The 22,746-nt window shown below is 52.1% G+C and overlaps 2 protein-coding genes across 2 annotated transcripts; both read right to left on the bottom strand.

The window, feature by feature from the left end:
• Positions 1-317: 317 nt before the first annotated feature.
• On the bottom strand, positions 318-12,077 carry VOLCADRAFT_105268 (uncharacterized protein; the record flags this gene model as incomplete). The annotated part of the gene is made up of 20 exons (XM_002951806.1): positions 318-347; positions 1,245-1,400; positions 1,855-1,904; positions 2,743-2,795; positions 4,175-4,519; positions 4,825-4,937; positions 5,128-5,163; positions 5,251-5,423; positions 6,068-6,169; positions 6,292-6,496; positions 6,589-6,659; positions 6,743-6,957; positions 7,239-7,331; positions 7,410-7,450; positions 7,558-7,646; positions 8,075-8,479; positions 8,570-8,593; positions 10,591-10,629; positions 11,235-11,424; positions 11,976-12,077. The coding sequence occupies 20 exons, from the start codon at positions 12,075-12,077 to the stop codon at positions 318-320; spliced, it is 2,532 nt and encodes an 843-aa protein (XP_002951852.1).
• Positions 12,078-13,050: 973 nt separating this feature from the next.
• On the bottom strand, positions 13,051-18,892 carry VOLCADRAFT_92444 (uncharacterized protein; the record flags this gene model as incomplete). Its single annotated transcript, XM_002951805.1, has 10 exons — positions 13,051-13,143; positions 13,721-13,842; positions 14,158-14,491; positions 15,308-15,619; positions 15,831-15,925; positions 15,962-16,301; positions 16,526-16,646; positions 17,291-17,709; positions 18,078-18,264; positions 18,672-18,892. 10 exons carry the CDS (start codon positions 18,890-18,892, stop codon positions 13,051-13,053), a joined length of 2,244 nt encoding a protein of 747 aa, XP_002951851.1.
• Positions 18,893-22,746: the final 3,854 nt, after the last annotated feature.

The following is a 22,746-nucleotide window of genomic DNA, read 5'->3' as shown; positions in this document are numbered from 1 at the left end:
AGGAACGGCCAGAACGGAAAAAGAACCTTGGTGATGCCTCTGACCACCTCCTTTTATCCGGAATTATAACCAAGTGCCGTTGTTCCTCGCCGAGCAGCACACCAAAGCTACACATCCCATAGCGCAATCATTTTGCTTAGACTGGGTAAGTGCAATAGAGCGAAGCTGTGATGCAATAGCGGTTAACGTCACGTAGTTTGGGGCACGAAAAGGGAGGTAGTACCGGTAAACCACATGGCATAGTTCGGAGAGAAATCTTTATTTTGCATTGAGCTGTTCCATACTTGGAAGACTTTTTCACATTCTGAAAGTCTGTATTAGAACTGTGACAGCTGACAGGATGATGCCTGGAGCGACATGGTAGCAAAAAATATACGCGGAAACGTTTGCATCCTTCTGCTTTTCTCGACATCAACTGGAGATCCCGATATATTTTGTAGCTCGTCACAGTTGGTAGAGTGTGAGATTCTAGCATGGCGGAGGTCGTTGCGAAGCTGAGCAAACGCCGCTTGCTACTCTGTCGCAGTACGGTTCAGTGCGTAGGCGCCCACCTAAAATCGGGTATGTTTTGACCTGTTTTTTTAACAGGCATCCACTTAAAGCACCATAGCTACCAGGATGCATTAAATTACCTTTCAAAAAATGAGGCCGAGAGGCAATTTGCGTAGATGCCCCTTCTCCTAGTTGCAAACAATTATTTGTTCTGCCACAGACCCTACCCATGGCTTTACCCGATGTAAAAGGAAGAAACCGGCCGTCAGGGCGAGTGACTTGGATCCACTTCGCCTTGCACTTTTTGATATAGGGTGACATTCTCTTGCCAAGTGTGGCAGAGTGTGGCCTTTGCTGTACGTTACCCATCGCCCTGTATCAAAAAGCAGCTTCTGTGCTCCTGTCTCCCTTAACCGTCTTCTCGTGGCTCTGACTCTGACGTGCTTGCTAACCGTGCTTAGGACGGTGGAGACGGGAAGCGGGGAGACCAGCTGCCATGGCCCTTACACTGCAGAAGAACTCAGCCCCAGCCAACCACGGCCGCGCGACTGCGGCTCACCAGCCGCCACACGACTACCGCGCGGCCCACCAACACATCCCCACGGGGCAACACGCGCGAGACAGAACAGCACACAACGCGAACCCAAGGAACACCCAACGGCTGCCTGAACAAACTCACGCACTGCGACCAAACTACCTGAACCAAAGAAAAGGGGGGCCCTAGACTGAACCAGCAACGAGCCCTAACCTACCGGAGCTCCCCGAGGCCGCACTACTAGGCTAGAAAGACCCAAACCGCGACGAGGAACCCTCCCCAACCCTCCCTCTGTCGACTCGCCGACTTTCCCGCCGCCCCTCCGCGGGCGTCTGCCACTGCCCGCCGCTGGCCGAGCCCGGCGTTGAGGTGTCTGCAATTGACCAGCGAAGAAGGGAAAGAGGGGTGGTTAGGAAGCGAGGGAGATAACAATCGCAGACCGTGGGGGAAGGTGGGTGGGGAATAGTTAGCTACAAGCTGAAGCTCTACTGAGTGAAAGGCAGGATGCCTGCAACGGAGGAGCTGAAACGTGATATACTCGCCACTCGAATACGGTTGTACGACAGTCGCACAGAACCAGACTTAAAGAGACTCCGATCGTTTCGCTCCGTCGCATCTAAGTCAACAAGTTGCTACCGTAAAGGTTTGACCCTCCCAGGCGTATGCGTAATTGCAGGTTCGGGTGTAAATCCGTAATGTTGCGTATTTCAAACAGAGCTTTTCGTTTCTCAAACGACTCTTTTTAACTGTTCATAAGGAAAGCGTAATAGCTGCACACAGGGAACGCAGGTCCCGCGTCCACCCCCTTGTAACGGACCAGGACTTACCCCTCCGTCAAACCAGCGCAGATACAGGTACTCGTAGCATTCATCAGCTCCTAGAATGTTCACAGCCCGGACAATTCGACGTCGCAGCAAGCCAGAATGTCATACAAGGTACCATTGGTACGCGGTACATAACCTCTCCTCTGAAGTCCCTTTCAACCAGGAGTAATCGCATGTAACCCGAAGTAGCATTGTCTTTGAGACGTGAATTTCCTTGCCAGCCCACAATCACGACCTTCAGCCAACCCCCGTGAATCGCTCGCGACCCCCAGCAAAACCCAAACACACTCGCTCCATTAGTTGCCTAAACGTCTCCGACCTTGTACGACCTGCCCATCTGCCCCTGATCGGATCCTTGCTCCAGTCGAACCAGGGGAAACTGTACCTCAACATGGCTGTCACAGATGAAGATTTTGGCCACGCGCTCAAAGAGCGATGGCATCCTGCTAGCTTCCTGGGAACTAAACACGGCATACCGAATACACATACTCATATAAAAACATCTGGAAATCCTTACTGATTTGCTTGTAAATGCTAACGGAAGCAACGCGGAAAGGGTTGGACTAATATCACGCCGGCACCGCTTTTGGCAAACAAACCCAACGGCAACAACCCCTGAACCCCAACCAGCACACATCAATATAGTTTGCGACAGCATATCTTATACTACTCGCATGCACAAACGTTGCACGCCTTGAAGCACTGCATGTGGATAACCTTAGTAGACGAGGCGACACGGCAAATAGGGGGCAGACAATCTCAAGGTGCCTGTAACGCACCCTGCTCCTTCGTCAACCCTCCCAAGCATATCCCACACCATCAGTTGTAAAAGCCTTTCAGGCGGGACTCACTCTGAAAATGTTTTCTCAATTCACGACTGGAAGGCCGTACCTGGAACTTTGCACCCTAGGGCGGACACACTGACAGGCAACGGTGTCGGCAACCTGCAGCCAGGGTGGCGACCATTAGCACGCTGGCAGAAACGTTTCAAGTAAAATAACGAAATTATTATATCTGTTCCTTTGGAATTATTTGAGGAGTCCGTTTCTGACGTATTCGCATGCTGCCGTATGACGTACTGAGGTATGTCGTACTGACTTAACCCACTTAATGCCAGTTTTTACACGGCGATGGCTCCTGAGTACAACATCAGCCCGACATGGCCCAAACTGACCTCCGTCCGAAATCCCAACCACCCGAAATCCATATAAAAGTCCGTCGTATCATCAAATCTTACCACTGGGAATATCTTTGCCGTTTTTTAGCCGACCCAACCCCGTCACAATCACAGTCTACCGATTTTGTGACTGACCCAATCAGCCAATCCAACCATCACCAGCTCGTTCATCCCTTCCGCCAAATCACGCGCACATGCATCGACCAATCTGGCTACAGGCCTACAGGCGGCTCCAGGTCCGCATCATTTGTGTTCCTGTATATACGTTCAACATTATCAATGTTTCAAACCTCAACCTTGATAATGTTTCAAAGGCGCACGCCAGCAACAAAGGCGCAGCATCTAGGGTAAATTCCCCTGCTCCGCTTCCTGTGCCGCCTGCTTCGCCGCCGACGACAAAGGGCCGAGTACGGTGTAAAGTACCGGTATTTCGACGGTTGTGCCAGTTAACCGATCATTTAACTCGTCCTTTGCTAAAAGAGAGAACCTCAGTCGTCATCCTCTCTCAACCTTCAGTCGTCATCGTCGCATCATCATGTTTCCACATTCGGTCTGCTGTACAGCTACTGTACGGCAACTGGGTTGTTGGTCTCATCTTGCATTATCGCTCCTCCTAATTATGCTGATCCCTCCCAAGTGGCCCCAATCCAGATACGCCGTACGTTTGTACGTACACAGGTCCTGGGTCATTTAACCCGATTACGGACTGTCCAGCAGGGGAGAATCCAGCCGCCGAGGGCCCTTGGTAACTGTCTTACTTGCGTTTTTTCTTGCTGTTGCAAACTTTGCTCTTGCAATTTAAACATACATCATCCTAACAAAAGTGTCGCCATAGCTAGCATCCCTACCTAATGCTAGCCAAGTTGAGCTCCCGCTACCCGGCAGGTCGCTCTCTCGCAGTGCAGCCATTCATGGTCCAGCAGCACCTTAGCGCTCCTTGCCTGATCTTTGGCGGGCATGGTGAGTCTCTGATGACTTTCTTTCATTGGCATGTTCACGTAGCCCTTGGGGAGGTCATCTTTCCATACTTCGTGCCCCGGAAACGGAACTCGGGAAACGGAGGACTATTGACCCCCCATCCACCCCCTTCGGATTGGAGAGCCTCTACGGTCTCCTGTGGCAAAATTTGGTGTGCCACAGACCCACGTTGTGAAACGAACACGGTTCCAAAACCTCAAAATTTGATTGAAAACGTGGTACCGTAGGGACAACCGTAGCAACGACAATTCAGCGAACAGGTCGTGATGCAATGGTCTGGCAACTCCCACCACTTGCTGCATTGTTGATACCTGAAGCTGCACCGATCCATCCTTCAGACATGCCTCGAAGGGCCCCTCCGCAAGGTTACTCACATCACTCTGCCTCCTGAGCCTGTCCAAGACCTCAGCTATAGCATAAACGGCCCCCAGACTTGACACCCATACACCAGTATTCCTCATACCTGCGGATCGAAACACCTCATTCGCTCCGCTGCCACTGGCAACCCCGCAGCTGCAGGTCGAGAAATCACAACCTGCTCATGAACGCCTCCTAGCAGCAAAACACATACCTCCCGGGAACGTCGCTCCTCCCCCTCTGCCTTATTCGCCAACACCTTCGATAACACCACGCCAATATGCTTTCACAACCCACCCGCTCCACCACCCGCCAGGCCTTTCATTGCCTTCCCCCCCTGCTCCGACGTCTTCACCATCTCCCTGGCACTTTGCTCCACGTGCTTGGGTCTCCATCACCGACCCCCCAACCCATCCCGGCCTGCCCTGACCATTGCGAGTCAGCCCAAACGCAATACCCACTAAAGCAATTTGGATGGTACGACATTGGCAGCCGCCTCCCAGCATTTCCCGGTGTCTGCGTGCAAGGTTGTACCAAACCAAAAGCAGCTTCCACATCCCGTGCCTCGTTGCCGCTGTAGCAGGGAGTGAGAGGCAGAAGTCAACTTGAGAAGAGTGGGAAGACAGTCGACAAGCAGGAGCACAACCGTGTGCTGATCCCCTACATGCCTCATCACACGTGTACCATGAATGGGGACTGTGGGGCCTGCAGCTATGAGGACAGACATACACAGGTAGTGACATTGCACGAGCCCACCTGCTTACCTTGCTATCCGCGGGCTGCTCCATGGCCAACACGTCCTACAGTCATACCCCCCGAAGCCACTCGTGCGCCAGTGCGCCCCTAGCATCCAGCTCCCGGTTAGACAGTGCGCGCTTGAAGGCCACACCGCTGGCGCTGAGCTCGAAGGGCAGGTAGGCCAGAAGGCAGTGCGACACGAGGCAGAGGTCCGACGCGCGAGTGTAGCGGCCATCCACCGAATCCAGGATGGGGTTGAACTCCGGCCATGTCGCCAGGGGGAAGGGTGACTGGCGGCAGTCCTGAGAGCTGTCAGCCCGCCCTGTTGGCACAGCGACGGGACGTGGGCATTACTTTACCCCTCATCATGACGAAAGGCAGGAGCAGGGGACAAAACGACAATACTGCGGTAAGGCCTGCTACCATAGACAGGAGACGACCCTATGCCTGGAGGCTGTAACACAGTAATACATTCCAATTAAGTCGAGGCCGACTCGTACATTTTCATTACTTCATCCAAAATGACGGGCAGCTCTTAAGTTCGGAAACATAGTATCTGAATTTATAGAATGCAATGAGAGGCCATGGATGGTCATTGAAAGGTCACGCCCGTGAGTCAACACGGCATAGCAGCGTATATGACTGGTTCAAACACAGCAAAGTATGCACAGGCCAAGGAATCCAACCTCGAACAAACAGCAAAGCAGCAAAATTTCTAAAATTATTCTTGGTGAGGCTGTTTTGGACAATGGTGCTAATTTGGTCACACACCGGCGATGGTGAGTTTGTGAGCGGACTAGTAACTTGTGGAGGGGTTTGGGCCCCCCCGAGGAACCCCCAGCGCCTCACAGCGAAGTAGTAAATCGCACAAAACCCTGGAAATCTAATACTTGATGATAAGTAATAAAAAGGGACCCTCAGGCCCTAACGAACAAAACACTGGGCTGTAATTGAAAAGCCACCCACCGGCATGCTCCAAGTCCATCAGGATGAACCTATCCGCCACGTTGGGTGCTGAGCCTGGCACCATGATCACATTGCCCCAGTGAATGTCCCGGTGCACGAAGCCTGCACGAGAAAAATCATAAGGCCAGCGGTAGTGGTAGCGGTAGTGGTGAGCAGTAATACCAATAGCAAAAATAGTAATAGCAGCAATACCTGCCTCACCATCAGTGTATACACACACACACCTGCTGCATGGAGCGCCTCAATGCCAGTAAGCACGTCCCGAATCGCCTGCTTAAGGCTGGCCTCGTCCCCGGGCGGCCCGTACTGCGGCACGCCGTGGGGCACCAAGTGCAGCACCAGCGTCTGGCCGTCTAGGTGGATGGCATCAGGTGTATGGAGACGTACAAGGTTTGGGCACTGCGCCAGCGCGGCATTGGTGTACAGCTCCTGTGAATGGGTCATGTAATCAAAGGATGGCACGTCAGCATGCTATGTAGAACACCATGCTGACTGTGCAGGGCCCAGCAGGTGATGTGTACCTTGACAAGGCTGAAATCGTTAACACCAGAATGCTGCTCCTCGAAATTATAGACACGCTTCTGTACAAAATCTGCAAGACATGTACATACGGCGGGTTCATTGGGCCGAATTATGATGGCTGCCAGTGTCTACATGACTGGAACCCCGCAGTACCTTCAAAGAATCTGATGGTACGGAGGAGCTCTCCACGGTAACCCATGGATTGAATCTCGCTTCCGAGGGCGACCGGAATCTTAGGCGCGTGTGGCGCATACGACGCCAGCAGGCGCACGATGTTAAATGTGCAGTGCAAGGCTCGGATGCGCCCCAAGGGCGTGCTCAGATCGTAGAGACTGCTGATTGGGCTCAATTGAACATTACCACGAACCCTAAGAAAGTAAAAACACCGTCAGGCGCAGCGGCAGGAGATTCGAGTTACTCGTGTCCATCTGTTAATTGAGGAGAGTTGATAGATCTATCATTTAATTTCAGGCCTATATATCTACTATCCCAGGGCACGATCTATAGACCAACCTATACATTAAACGTGTTACGATTAACGTATTTTGACCGACAATTTCTCAGTCCTATCTATTATAGGACGACCCTGTCTGAAGACAATAAGAAATGTTTACCGACGTTATTTAGAGCCCTCAGAGTTCATCCGTACCTGTTCTGGATGGAAAAGAACTGGAGCATGGTACCAGCGGCCGCGTAGGCTATCATGCATGGCATGCTGACGCCAGGCAGCAGCTCTGGCACCCTGGTGGGGTGAACATGACAAGCATCAGACCAGCCCCACGGCTCTCATACCAGCTGTTGTGCTTGCACTACCACGTACCACGGGCGTGCCATCTTGTCCCATAGCTCTTTAATGGCCACCTGTAAACATGTGGCAGGAAAGGAAAGGAGCGGGGGTCAAGGGGCTCAGGGGGGCTACAGGGTTATGCTAACTTTGCTTGCATATGCCCACCCAGTTTAAGTCCTACCTGCATGTCCGATGCCAATGCCTTATCCTCGCCCTTAAACAGTAGTACGTTATTTATCCAGCAGGCGAAGCCAGGCCGGTGCAGCCGAACTGTGGTCTCAGGGGGGGAATGAGGCACACGGACATCACCAGGCGTGTGGGGGCGTGAAACAAATCAGTGCAGCAACCAGAACTCTCATCGTGGGCGACTATGGCGCCAAAGCTTTGCACTATTGACCCGAAAAATCCCAGTGGAAACCTGTAAAGACCCCTGTAAACAAGCAACACCAATTCAATGCTGTATGGGTGTGTTGGTTTGATCAAACCTACCTAGGAATGCCGGCTAAGCAAGGATAACCACTTCATAAAGTAAGCACAGTATACAGGACCCCGGGCAACAAGATGATGCAGCACATACATGACATGCAGGAAGGGCATGTGGGGTGGTGGATGGGGACATCAGGACATCAAAACGGGAAAGGGGAAGTAGTCGAGAAAGGTTTCGTTGCATCCCTCTTCATAGCAGTCCACCAACCTACCTGTGGCACCAGATGTGTCCATCACGTTGCGGTCATGAGACACGTTCAGGCTGAAGGCACGTGCGGCGAGCTCAAGCGGCATATCCACGACATGCGCAACCTGGAAGGCAGTTTTAAACTCTGATGTGCCGCCTCCAAATCCCCCGAGGAGTGCAGATTCGACAATGCTCGTCAGAGTATTTGCACATTTAGCGACATCTTCATCCAGGGTGATGTAGTCCATGATGTCGGCATTCTCCAGGATGATGGCAATCTTTTTATACACTGGCAGCTTCCGGGCCAAGGGCCCTTCCAGGAAGCTTCGAAGATCTGTTGCAGCCGGAAAAGAGCCCAGTGATAGCCGTGATGTCGGTGGTGGCAGCGCCTCGCGGATGTAGCGGTAACTTGCATCCGATTCAAAAATGGCTGCAGATAGAGCACAACATGGAATTAGCATTCAATCCCCTCTTACAAAGACAACCCACAGCATCATGGCACTCATAAGCTGGCACTCACCACGGACTCCATCTAGCTCCGCAACTGCAGTTGGGGGAGGAACAGGGAGGATTCAAGTAAACGCGTGTTTACTGCTGAACACCCGGATATTCATATGTGTTTTATAAGGTCCTGGGTTCGATTCCAGGGGAGGTCCCCGGCTTAGTCAGGAGCGTGAGAATATGGCTTGTTGCTGAGATGTGGAGTTGACGTCACAGTTCATGGACCGAGATTCGCACGCTGGATTGGTGGCGATTGCTGAACCCTCCGTCTCTGCGGATGTTCAGGTGAATGGACGAGGAGGGGATTCTAGAAGATTGGATCATCGCCTTGGACTTGTTCGTATGGCGTAGTACAGTGTGGTAATGGTGGATGGTGCTGTATGGCAATCAATCGTAGAAATGACAATGTGTTCAAGTGGCCCAGAAGCCTCCCACTCTGTAATAATATACATATGTGACATCTTGGGCGGGGTAAGACGAACCACTGGCGAGTGACGGTGGGGTGTGACGGCTGCTCACCATGTGCACAACTAGTAGGGTGGGTGCAACCTACTCTTGAGTGGCAGATGGCAGTGACATGCTTCACCACGCGGAATGCACAGTGCATGCCCCATATGGCAGACACACGTGCACCTCAAAGGGAAATAGATGTATGCATGGGGGTCTGTGCTGAGCAATCACGACCCCAGACCAAGAACGACATGAACAAGTGGATCATCATCATCAGTGAGATGTTTATGGTCTATAAACAGGGTCATCAAATAACAGATTAGGACTGAGAATACAGCCGGTGGCAGAGCTGGCAAGGCGGGTGCTATCCCTCCCGAAGCCCATCTGCAACAGATGGGTCCTCAAAGTGGGAGCTACAATTACAAAATTACGTTTATGGATTTAACATCGATAGAGGCCTGAATCGGACCGCTTGCTGTGGCTTCGCAACACTCCAATGTGTTGAAACCGGGATAAAGGAGATCTAACCCTTGCTAACACCTTGACTACCCTTGATGAACCTGTATTGGATGCTTCTTTCGGCACTGCCAGCGGCTCGTTTGCGTATGGTCCCTAACCACTTTGTACCATGTTACCTGAAGGCCACTGGCTAGCCCTTCATTTTACATGCTTGTCTTATACCGCTGGCAGGTGACTTTGCTCATGATGACTTTCGCAAATCAGTGACCTTTCTGGGTTCAGCATCAGCATCTATAAATGGTATCTGCCGGATTAAAAGCGGCCTCAACTCCGCTCCTGGTCGGCTAGAAGGTGTCACTGGTGTCTAGAACTGGGTCCATCACCAACATCAGGTACCTTACTTCATCCATCACAGCAAGACCTCTGGGTGTTTTTGTGTATTTTCATTCATGACAATATTGTGAGAAGTTTTTACATGTTCGCTCATGGAAAGAAGACACTGCCTACTGGAACACTGTTTTTGGTTGGGGGTCACCGACCTCTCTCTGGTCGTCGCTTTTACCGTGATAATTGATTAGTGACCAAGTGGTTACTGTGGGGTTTTCCTTGGTTCTGTGGGGTTTCACCTTACAAAAAATTTTCCCCAGCGAGTATGGTGAACACTAGAACCTTGCATCCGAAGATCCAACTTCACAACGCTCATTCACGGCTTTGAACAGCCAAGACCACATTTACATAATGATTTGTTTGTTTACACAGATATATGTACAGAAACATATGGCCGGAAGAATTTTTAGGTGGTCACTACGGGGTTCTGTGGTCCAATTTCCTGGCGACCACCAACTGGTTACTGGCAGGTGACTAGAAAATTTCCTTAGTGACCACCTTCTGGAAGGGAATTATTTCCTCAATAACCACTTGGTCACTAGTAACCTTTTTAAAAAACACTGAGTATTACCACAGATATGAGACTCAGGAAAAATATCTATTGGATTGCAGTGCAAGTTTCCCTCCTCAGAATCGAACTTCAAATTTACCACTGTCGGATTAGCGCTTCACTACTTACTGTAAGGAAATGGGGATAGAAAGCATTCAGCTCCAAAAAGTAACGTAAAAATGAGGCGAACTCACCAATGGTGAAACGCGGTTTCGGGACAGCAGTCGACGCAGCTGCATGTCAAGAAAAAACGAGGGTGCAATACGCAGGTAGGTCATTTGTCACGAAATGGCAGAGGTGTGTAAAGGATCATAAAGCTTACTAACGGTTCAGAACTCCAAGACCATGCATCGCATGCAGCGTAGCAAACAAGCGCGTGGCATTCTCGTCCATAACCACTGCGGTAGAAGCCGTGGACTTGGCCGTTTAGCATGCACTAAGTCGGAAGGGCATGCAGCTACCAAAGCCACCAGACGGCTTAGACTCAAGGTGGCAATAAACAGGTCAATAGTACCTCAACAATAGGGGTTAGACTGAAATGCCCAGTCAAGGAACAAACCGCTTGCCAACTGTGAGGGGGTTCCGACATGATGGATGTACCACAATAATGCTCTTCCGCTATGGATCAAAAAGTCTGACACAAGTTGCTGTCTACATACGGACTGAGTTAAGGATGTCCTCACATGAGTGACAATTGAACGCCATCGCCTCCCTGGCCTTTAAGGGCGGCCTCCGCACTTGTGCAGAACGTGTAACTCGTAACTTTAATGCTACGATTTAAACCCCGGGTCTGCACAAACCTCGCCATGACCCCAAGCTATGCGCTTACACAACTCACAGTTGCGCTGCAAATTGAGCTCCTCCTCGCGTAGCAGCTGTAACTTCTCGCTTAGCTGCTTTACCTTATCGCGTAAGTCTGTTAATGTGTCTCTGTCCGTGCACGCCACTATCTGTTCATCCACGGCCGCTATTTCATCCTTAACCTTGCACATTTTCGCCTGTATCGCGTCCATCGCCTCCATCATGTCCTGTGAAGTTTGGGGTCGCATGCCAAACTCACGTAACGCAATACTCTACAGGCCTCAAATTATACGTCTTGTGGAATAGTGTCAGTCTCAGTTTGAACTTGCTATAGGACAAGCCGTACGATCTGGACGACTTGTCTGTTTATGATTGCTTAAACGCTCCTTCCTTAAAACTGATATAATTGTTCGCTTAATTACGTGTAACGAATCATACTAAGGTTGCTTTGCTCAACGTGCATCACGCAACGGCACCAGGATTTTTACAACATTTCGAAAAGCAGGGTACATTTATTGTGCGGCGCTGCTGCAAATCGCCGTCGTCGTTGCAATGATGAAAATTACTTCTGAGATCAGACAAGAGGAACAGCGAAGACAATCTTAACCAAAGAAAGTGCTGCACTTTCTTAAAACATGCAGCATGTTTTATCTTTATTGTATAGCTAAAATCCAAACATAGCCCCATAGGTGTAGATGTGTCGACAGGCATGGTATTGGCCAAATAGACAGATAGACTCCGCCAAGAAACCTGAGATTGACAGACAGTCAGAATGAACCTGAGTCCTGGAGTTGGCCGACAGGCAGACGAGCGTGCGTTGCAAACGTTGTGGGTCTTGAACCCTGCTAGTCTTAAAGCCCTTCTGCTTGTCTCTCATCATCATTTCTCAGACTGACACGTTTGTGCCTGGCGCAAGTGGTGGTGAGCACCCGCATCGACTCATGTTGTACCAGCCCTTTACTCCAGCTCTGTCTTACAATCCCTGTATGTTGCCGGTGAGCAAACCCACGAACGCCGAACCGGAGTTCCCACATGCAGGTATCTTCTGCAATGAAACATAAGTAATGCATTTTCGTCTTTAACGAATGCATGAAAGCGCGATACGTAACGTGTGTAAAAACACGCGACTGGCGAAGCGTCCTCAACGTTATCCAAGAATGCCGTACACAAGGAGCTGTCGCTATCCACGTCCAAAAGCATGACGCTGGCATTAAGCCGATATGGTCCCTATGTCGTGGTGTCGGGTGCGTACGGCTTACGGCGACTCGCGGACTTGCTTTTATAATATCCCGCTACTTCACGAAGCGGCTTGCCCAACCCGCACGCTGTCTTCTGCTGCCCGTTGCTGGTCTGTCCAACCTTCCGCAGCCAGTTGTCGTCTGATTCGTCGCTTCGCTTGGTTGCAGTTTCCATTCCCCTTCCCGCCTTCAGACAGGAAAGCAGCCTCTGTCTAACTGATCTCAGTGAACTACTGTCGCTGCTTTAATCCGGTGATTTAATGATGGGATGGGTGGCTGGCTGGTGCCTAAAATGTGCGCAGCAAGGGGACTGTGAAGGCTATGCACACTGAAAGCGCTGACGCATATATTCACTTACCAAGTGTGCACCTGTATGTAAGTGCGTAGCCAAGCAATTATGAGACACGCCAAAAAGGGAGAGAACGATTCGCAGGAAAGGTCATGTCGTTTCTCATTTTGCCTTTCTTTCAAAGCCAATTGAAAGAGTACATCGTGTGCCCTTCCCTCTCCTCCTCCTCCCCTCTCTCTCTCTTCATCCAACCCCCCTCTCCTCCCAAACCCCCCGAACCCTCCTCTTTTCCCCCTCAACTCCTCTTCCTCCCCGCCTCAAGCCCCTCAAGGAATGACGTAGGTGGAGCCAGCTGCCTGAGACTTGCCCGCCGCCTGCTTCTGAGCCCGGGTCGCTTGCTGTCGGAACATGGTCTTCATCTGTTTGCATGCGTGTAGATATACATGAATGTGTGTAAGTGTGTAGTTCAATGAACCGCTAGCCGCGAGGCATACATACATACATACATACATGCATACAGGTCGACGAAGGAAGTCCAGTAGTAAAGTAGTAGGAAATAGCTGGATTTTTCTAGAGATGTTGGCAAGAGGGTGAATGCGTGTGTGTGTGTGTGAAGGGGGGGGCCATATGCAAAAAGTAGAGGATTACTTGGCCACAACGTCCAGAGAACCGATTGTTGTGTAATAAAAGATCACCATGTGTGTGTGTATATCGGGGGGAGAGGGAACTCGGATGGGCGGGCAGGTGATGGTCAGGGGCCCCGCCCCGCGTACGACATAGTATGCAAAACACAAAACACATCGTCCAACACCCAACAACGGCCCTTCCAGATCCCCCAAACACCCGCGTCCGGAAAAAAACGTCCGGAACTTCCCAAAACACACATACACATATACATACGGTTCGTAACAGAAATACGTACGTACATACATACATACATACATACATACATACATACATACATACATACATACATACATACATACATACACGCACCTCCTTTTTGGCGCTCCGCTGATTTCTGCGCGCCTCCTTGACAGCTGACTTCCGAGCTTTGCGCTCCTCCGCCGTCTCACCCTTTCGCCTGGCGAGCAGTGCCGGATCCAACACACTGCCCCCTGAATGCGGCGGCGGGTGGGTTGAGGGCGGGCGGGCGGGCGGGCGACAGCGGGCGGGCGACAGCGGGGCAGTCATGGGACGTCATTACCAGCGAGCAGTCGCAATCACTTCGACACGGGGACGGGTGCTCACTCGCCCGCAGCTCCCCTCAGCATTTACAAACACAAACACACAAACACATATCCGCCCAACACCATCGATTAGACTCCAAAGGTATTTTCCGCTGCAGTAAAAACCACCTACACACGCACACGCGTGCACGTACAGGACCAGCCCATTAATACGTATGCTTACATACATACATACACACGCACCTGCTCCCTGCTCGTCCCCACTGCCGCTGGTATCTTGTTGCTCGTCCTCCTCTCCCCCCTCCCCCCCGGCCGCCTCCTCTGGAATTGTGGTCACCGCAGCAGCACCTCCCCCCCCCGCTGGTGCTGCTGCTACTGCTGCCGTACCGGACACCAGTACGGGCATGCCCGTCTTAGCGGACAAGCGAATTAGACCCCCTGCTGCTGGTGGTGGTGCTGCTACTCCCCCTTTGTTACGTCGATGTTGGTGTTGCGGCTCGTCCACAATCTTGGCTGGGTAGTTCTCTAAATTGGAAGTGAGGGAAAGAATGGACTCGCAGTCCCAGCGCTCGGACGCCTGTGAGAACAGAATGGGTTTTGTCATCAGTACGGCACCGTACAAAATCAGTAGTACGATATTACAACGGTTTGACCGTACGGCAGCACAACAGTACAGTCCCATGCACAGAGGCCAAAAAACATGACACATAATGGACAAGCATCATGACATTATTTTATTAATTTACTTTCAGACTCCAAAAAATCTTTAAAACACTAAGTAACACGACATAAAGGAAAGCAGGAGAGCGCTCAGAGTGGGGTTGGTTGCTACGGAGGCGGTCAGGAGAGGAGCTGGTCAGGAGTGAAGAGAGGGGCCCCGGACTGGGGGGACGCGGCACGGCGTGGACAGGTCCGCGTGTATGCAATGCATGCATACATACATACATACATATTAGATTATATACACACACATACATGACACATGTACGATATACACGCACACTCCGTGCGCCGCACAGTTTGTAGGAGACACAACTTTCCATACCTGAACGACAATAGTTCGTACGGGCTCGTCCTCTTCCAGGCCCCGTACGTCCATTTGCCGTCGGATCCTTGCTCGCGTGGCGGCGAGTGCGACCGGGTCGGGATGGGACGCTTGTACGGCAACATCATCGGAGGCCTGTACGGCGACGGCATAAGTAAAACCCCAAGCACCGGCGGGTTGGAGGGGCGCATCAGGGTGGTCTTCTGAGTGGCGGAGTTGGTTGGTGGCGGGAAAGTCCCCCCCCTTCTTTCCAAATCCGCTTTTCCGTACACATCTCTCCCATGACCCTCACTCACATCCCCTCCCTCAATCTTCACGCGCCCCCTGCCCCCCCCCCTTGGTGTCCACCTGAAGCGGTTTGAGCCCCTCCGCCTCCAGGGCCTCAGAAGCGCGGTGCTCCGTAAGGAACTCGTCCAACACATGAGCAAAATCGGAAAGCTCGCAGACACCGGCGGCGGCGGCGGCGGCGCCGGCGGGGTTGCGGCCGCCGCGCTGCCTAAGATCGCCAGCGGCACCGCCGCCGCCGCCGTCACCGTCACTTCCGAAGTCGTCCTCGTCCTCGTCCTCGTCGTACAGGCCGTCGTTGTGCAGCGCGCCAATTTCGCCATCGTCGTACTCAACCGCCAACCGTTCGAACTGAACGTCGAGGGCTTCCAGGGCCTACGGTTCACGGGAAACCGTGTACGGCAGCCAGCCGTACTCTTGGCAGATGTGGATATTTGGAAAGAGAGGAGGAGAGGAGATGATGGCAGTAAGATGACGGGGCAATAGCCGATGCAACCCGAGCGAAGCGACGTGACCCCGCGCAAAGAACACATACATACATACATACATACCCCAACCAAACCCAAACGCACACGTACACACCCACCTCCTTTCGATCTCGACGCTCAGGGCGCCGCCACAAGCTGGACGCCACCGACGCCGCCACGCCAGCTGCGCCGCCGCCAGGGCCGCCGCTGTCACCTGCACGCAGCGATACCGCCGCCGCCATCGTCGTACCTTCAGCATCGCCCACATCACCGCTGCGCCGCCGTTCCGCTGGCCCATCCTGCTGTTGCTCCTGTTGCTGCCGTCGGTGCCGCAACCGCCACTCGTCTTCATCCCCCTCATCCTCCTCCGGCTCCTCACTCTCTGTACCCCCCTCTTCATCATCTTCATCGCCGTCACCTGCCGCGCCGCCGTACTCTCGTCCTGTCGTACTGGTGCCGGCGCCGTCGCCGCCGTTGGCCACAAACTCATCCAGCCAATCCGCCCACTCGCCTCCCTCCACCTCCTCCGCACGACTGGGGTCATTGCCGGTCTCCAGGGCAGCTATGCTCTTCTCCACCTCCTCCAGATCCTGTTGGAATTATGTACGGCGGCGTGCATTTTAGTATCAGTACGGCGTGTACGACAGAATGTACGACAAGCACTCGCAAGAGGACAATCAGGTGACTTTGCATTTGCTCGACAATACGCAACGCACGCGCGCGTAAATTAGTGGCGCAAAGAAACAGACGCAAGTGTCAAACTTAGACCAGATCCGACTTCAAATCCGAGACACAAACATACAAAGAAACATACACGCGCCTGGTAGAGCTTGCCGCGCGTGCCGTACAGCTCTGTGTGCCGAGACAGCGCCGAAACCTCTGCTAGGGCCGCTGCGGCGGCCGCCTCGTCATGACCCTTGGGTCGTACGACCAACCTGCGCAAACACATCGCAAACATACAAACAAACATACAAACACATGCCAAAACGTGCCTCAATTTCCAATCCTCATCAGTGTGTGATAACATAAATTTAACTGTACCTGTACAAAACGCCAGCAACGAGCAAATCCTAATGTAACACTGTGATTAGCTTAACCACTCTTGCGCCCACCATCACGGGATGCAGCTGCAACAAACAAACCTCTAACCCCTCCCTAACTGCTTCCCTCCTTCCCCCCTGTTTTTTGTATATGATTTCCCCCTGTACACCCACACACACACGTACCCCCACCCCCTCCACACACACTCACGTAACGTTACAGTGCCCCTCACTTTTTTGCCCCCGCCATACTTACTTTTAAACATTAGGGACGCGTTTCATTCTGCATTTTATGTTAGTGTCGGCGGCGAGGTGGGTAATTTCCCGCTAAATCTACATGACTACTAACATCACCGCAAAGACTCCTTTTTCACAAGTTGGTTAGACTTGTTAGTTACATACTTTACTGCGCATCCTAGCCTATCCTCCTTGGCATCAGCTTCACTCGTTCACGTGGTTGGTCTCCCTCCCCTCCCCCCCCCCACCCCGCCCCACCCAGACATTCCCCCCCAACACACACACACACACCCCACACGTACCCTCGTGCATCCACCACCTTCACATCCGCCTTAGGGGCCACCAAACGGGCCGCCCGCACGTAAACCGACGGACCGAAACCCGAACCGTGGGTGCGTGCCGTCGATGCGACGCTACGCGGCGGAGCTGCCGTACTGCGACCCGCAACGCTACCCAGGACAGCGGCAGCAGTGGCGCCGCCAGCACCAGAGGTGCTCGGTCCTGCACCAGCGTCAGCAGCAGCCGCCGCAGCCGCCGCCGCCAGCACTGTTGCGTCCAGCTTCTTGCGCTGACCACCCGCCGCCCCAGCGGCATCTTGCTCGTAGTCATATATCGAAAAGTCCTCCTCCTCCTCCTCCCCCGCCTCCTCCTCCTCTCCGTCATCCCCGGAGGAAAACCCAGTCAGCTCCTGGTCCTCGGGAATGGTTTCCACAGCGGGCAGCTACATGGAGGGCGGGGAAGAGGGGGAGAGGGGGAAAGACGAACCATGAACGAGTGAAGTTGATGCCAAGGAAAGAGAGGGGGAGAGGGGCCCCGCAGTTTCCTGATCTGACACCGCAGATCTTCCCCCCACACACACAACTTTTCGAGGGAGGCCCCTGCCCGTACGCGTTAGTGTTGCTTACCCGGCCTCTCCCCACCTTCACATCACACCTATTTCCCCTTTTTCAATACACACACACTGCCAGCTGTGTAAGGTCTACCGATATCCCCCCCCCTGGGACCCCCCCCCGGCATCCGCCGCTTTGGGGTCCTTATCTATCATCTCCTCGCAGCTAGGCAAGCAGCTAGACTGCCAGCTAGTCTTACCCGTCCTCCCCCCGCTGCTGCTGCTGCTGCTCCCCCCCGGTGGGGAAACTGTTGCTGGTTGCCCCGTCCGAGGTCGCGTAGATGCCTCAGGTAGTCATACCCGTCGTCGGGAAAACCCAAGGCCAGCAGCTCCCGACGGCGCTCTTCACTCAGCGTGTACGACTCATCATGGTGGGCAGCGGCGCTCCTGCGGCTCAGCGGGGTGGCGGTTGGGGAAGGGACGTGTTTGGGTGCGTGTGGGGTGGGATTGGACTTGGCTTTGGGTGCGGAAAAAGACGTGGAAACTGAAAATGAAGGGGAGGGGCGGGGCGGCTTGAAGTGGGGGTTTTCTGCGGGGAAGGCTTGGCGGAGACCTGTTTTGGTGGCTTGGCGGAGGGATGTGTGTGAGGGGGAGAGTTTCGGGAAGGTTGTCCTTTGTTCTTTTACTTCTCGTGGACTATCCCGGGGGCTATTCCCTGTCCCCTTTCCCCATTCTATGGAAACTGGTCCTTGTGTCTCGTCGAAAGGCTTGTTTGTTATCACCAAGTTGCACGACTGGCTGGTGGATAGCAGTGGCGGCGTAGCTGCAACAATCCGCATGGCATCGCACCGTACCTGGACATGGAGAAGGTGTATTCTGAGTCATACACCGAGTCCTCGTACTCGTAGGTATCGGAATAATCGTCTGATGTATGATGCAGCCCGCGAGGGCCTCCGACAGGCGCGAGGACGCGTTGGCCGCCATCCTCGCCGTCCGGGTCTTCGGAGGGGTCACGGTAAACCAAGCTGTAGGTGACGGCTTTTTTCTTGTTGATGAACGCCTTCTTTTTGCCCATGTTCGTTGACGCTTGGCTGGGTGAGGTTTGGACCTAACCCTGGTTGAAGTCACTCTTGCGGCTTTCAAGGTCAATTACCCCGGGGGTAGGCAGTGAAGCTGAGGAATACGAAAGATGTTCGTTAACGAATCGAGCTATTTATAAGAGAAAGGAAGAAAGGTGTTTTTGGACAACTGTCAGTTCGAGGATTTGGCGCTTTCAGTTTACAAGCAAGCGTAATCCCTTCAGTACTGGATTGGGGACAAGCATACAAGTTGCAAAGTGCGTTATGTTCGTGACATGCAGGCAGGTACAGATGTTTACCGAACCAACGGTCGGAATGAGACACAAGTCCGAGGGCAGGACGTGACCTTTGAGGTATGAGTAATTGGGAACTTTACCCTCTGGAGTATGTACGTGAACATAAACGTGTTACCAAGCTCTGCGGTAACCACTCGATTTGCAGTTGGTCGCCGCGCTCTGCAACCCACCTGGTGCCCTAATGTCGGAAAACATGGCGGCCCTAACGCCACGGACTCCTTGCATTGTTAGCGCTGTAAGGACACCCTTAGGTGCCTTCCAGGGAGCTTTGTCATCTTATACCGCAATGGAGCTTGGGGCGTTTGCTATACGCGGTGAGCCTTGCGCTGTGGCTACTGAAATGTGTTTGCAATCCCAGAGAGAAGTAAAGCACCTTTCTTGATCGAATTACAGCTTGTGACAGTACCGGAACAGTTAGGCGGTGCCGACGTTTCTCTACTCTTATAATGGATTGGCTGAGTGGAATTGATAGCTCGTCAACTAACTTCATGACATTACAAATACAATTGAATTATCACACAGGGTCAGTGTCTATAAAGGCAGGGTAAGTGGTTATGGGCCCCCGCCTGCTACTTCCGTATTATTTTTTAATAGTTTGCTTTACGTCGCACAGACATAGAAGGACTTTTGCACATGCTATACAACGATTCGTTGGACGTGCTTCCGGTGTATGATGTTAATGCCACGTTTCAATATTCGCTGGTAAAGTATTTGTTACGTACATTTCGGCTGGCTATTAAGTGTGTGCCGTCCGTCCAATTTGGACGCACAGCGTCCTGGCGGCGTAGAAGTTATGTTTTGGTTTATTTTGCGGGATGATGACATTTTGCCCGGGTGCGTATGCTTGGTGGTATTGTCACTGGTCGCACCAGCATATTCATGCAAGTGTGCTGCAGCAGACGCTTGAGTTGTTGTCGAAAGTCACATGTCATTTCCTGTTACAGGTAATGCGAGATTCACAGGTCAAAGGAGAACATCAAGGAAATGGACCTCCCCCTATAAGAAGACCAGCAAGGACAAGTCATGAACGCGGACCTAAACGGAAGCAGACTAACATCAACGTTGAGCTACAGCAAATAGACCAGAGGGCGTGGGAATGAAGACGAAGCCATTGTGTGGCGACATAACACGTGCAGGCTGGCTGGCGAACAGACCATGCGAAGAACAACAACAAAAACTGATCCATTTCGTCTATGCAAGACATAACGGCCATTAGAACAGGGACCAGTGTGAAGCTTTGACTTGTAGCTAAACAGTTCCACAAGCGCAACCTACCGCAACTAGCCCACCTTCGTCCGAGCAAATAATTAAATTCACGCGTAGTTCATAGGCACATAATTCTGTGTAACTTGCGATTAGCATTGCAGAGGTGTAGCAGCCTGACGCCGTCATTTACCATGCAACAACGTTTATTAGGTGCTGTTCACGGATGACCGGCCCTATTTGCCTATTACTAGGAGGAGGCGATTTCCATGATGGAGTAGTATTTTGAAAATCTGTTTGCATGATTTTGAAGGGTTTATAATTCTATAATATTGCAGTGCATTCGGTCCTGCAGGCGGGCCGTATTCTTGCAGTTCTGTGACGCGGCCTGTGGTCAAACATGAAGCACCCGAGCATGCCGCATGTAGCAAAACTGCATTGGATTTGAGGTCTACATAATCCTGGGTAATATTAAAATTATTTTGGTGCAACGGCCAACGTCTTTTTATGAAATGCGTTCGGACCGCGGGAAGTTGCGAGGCCCGCAGCTGAACTTTGTTGAACGCGGCATGGAAACAAGATATTGTTGTTACAAAGGCACTGCAATTTCGCTCTGTGACCCGACCAACGGTATTCGCACGTGCGTGTGCGTGTGCGTGTGCAGCCGCGTGCCAGAGCGCGAGTAGGGCCCCTCACGTTCGACCTGCTCCTTATACCCATGACACCCCCCACAAAACGTCTTGGGGGACGTGCTCACGATCATCACCATATAACCGTATATCAAAAAACTTACTGCTGTTAGCAAATGCTGAACAGAAACCCAGCACCGTACATCTGCGGTGACACAGCACCCCAACTCAAAGCGAAGCAAGGAAGAACATTGTATTGTGTAGCACAGCAAAGCCAACAGATTTGGACGGCATCTGTACGGAGATGTTATCTGGTCCGTTGCATCTGCTGTGCAAGAGAGCGCCTGCAAAACATGCCGCACCTGCGGAGCACACAAGGCCACAACAAAATGGAAAGGGCAAAAGGCTTGAACCTGAATGCTAACTCGTGGAGCAACACGCAAACGGATAAGTAGCACTGTCCTGCCCCACATGGTATGCGCCGCGTATCAACGAGCAGTACAACATTGCATGCCCGTGCACCGGGGCTGACCATTATTCCCATCTGGACTTGGACACACACACTATCTCCCGCAGGAATGAATGACACTGAGAACCGCACCATCTGCGCGCGCGCGCGCGTGTGTGTGTGTGTTACATGGTTGGGGGGTGCGTGGCCCCATACCTGTAAAACTACCCATACGAGCGGAAGGCCCAATCTGCGCGTGGCTCTGAGTTTGTGAGGGGACTTGCAACTTATCGGGGGTTCTGGAGGGGGCGGAGGCCCCCAGTGCCTTACAGCTAAGTAATGAATCACACAACACCCTGAAAATCTATTACTTGATGAGTAATAAAAAGGGACCAGCCCTAAACGAAAACAAACACTGCCTGCGATCAGTCATTTTAGCTTCATGGATGTAACATAAGTCCAGAAGCTGAAACAGCATTACAATTCCTCTTATCCTAAAAGGTTTGACGTACCCAGGCTTTGCTCCCACGAAGAAGCCAAACGACACGTGGAAGGCGGTGCTGTGCTGATGCAGGAAATCCAAGTACAGCTGACGATACGTTTTTTGGACTATCCTCCATGGAAAGTACAAGGCAACAATACCCGGAATCTTTACACTGCCCCTCGCGAGTGGACTGAGTACACTGTTGTTGTACCAAAAACACGCAATCTCCTCCACTACATATGCTTCCCCTAGTCAGTTCGTGTTAGTAAAGTCAATAATGACGGGATCCGTTATGGTATCGCCCTGCACTTTTGTGTACAGTTCTTGCAAAAGCAGGCACGACCTGGAACATTTTGTGTTCAAGCTTGGCACCATTCTTGTATTTGACCTCGCATATCCTTGGCAGGCGGATTATGGTTTGGGAGTCCAAAAGCTGGAGTGACAGCATGGATTCGGTGATTTCTTGCACGATTGCTTAAGCACCGTTTTCGATTTTTTGGGCCGACAGGTTCTTGGTAACCATGACCATCATGCCGGGAGCGAGGTAAAGGTGATCTAGGAGCACGTCTTGGTCTTGCATTGCTTTGTACAGATAAGCTACGTCTTCAGGCGCATACCTATTTCCTTTGTGAAGCTTGTCGGCAGCTGTAATATGCTGCAGTGGGTGTGTGCCATATCTTGGTTATACTTGTCGATTTTCGTTTGTTCCAGCTATGTGCCATGATTTTTTGGGTGCAACGAAATTTTGGGAAGACTTTACCACACGAGTCTGCAAAAGTGCCAGGATGGG

Source organism: Volvox carteri (genome assembly GCF_000143455.1).
Source record: "Volvox carteri f. nagariensis unplaced genomic scaffold VOLCAscaffold_26, whole genome shotgun sequence".
NCBI lineage: Eukaryota > Viridiplantae > Chlorophyta > Chlorophyceae > Chlamydomonadales > Volvocaceae > Volvox > Volvox carteri.
The sequence above is the reverse complement of the archived record's forward strand: the minus strand, read 5'-3'. Positions and strand labels throughout refer to the sequence as shown.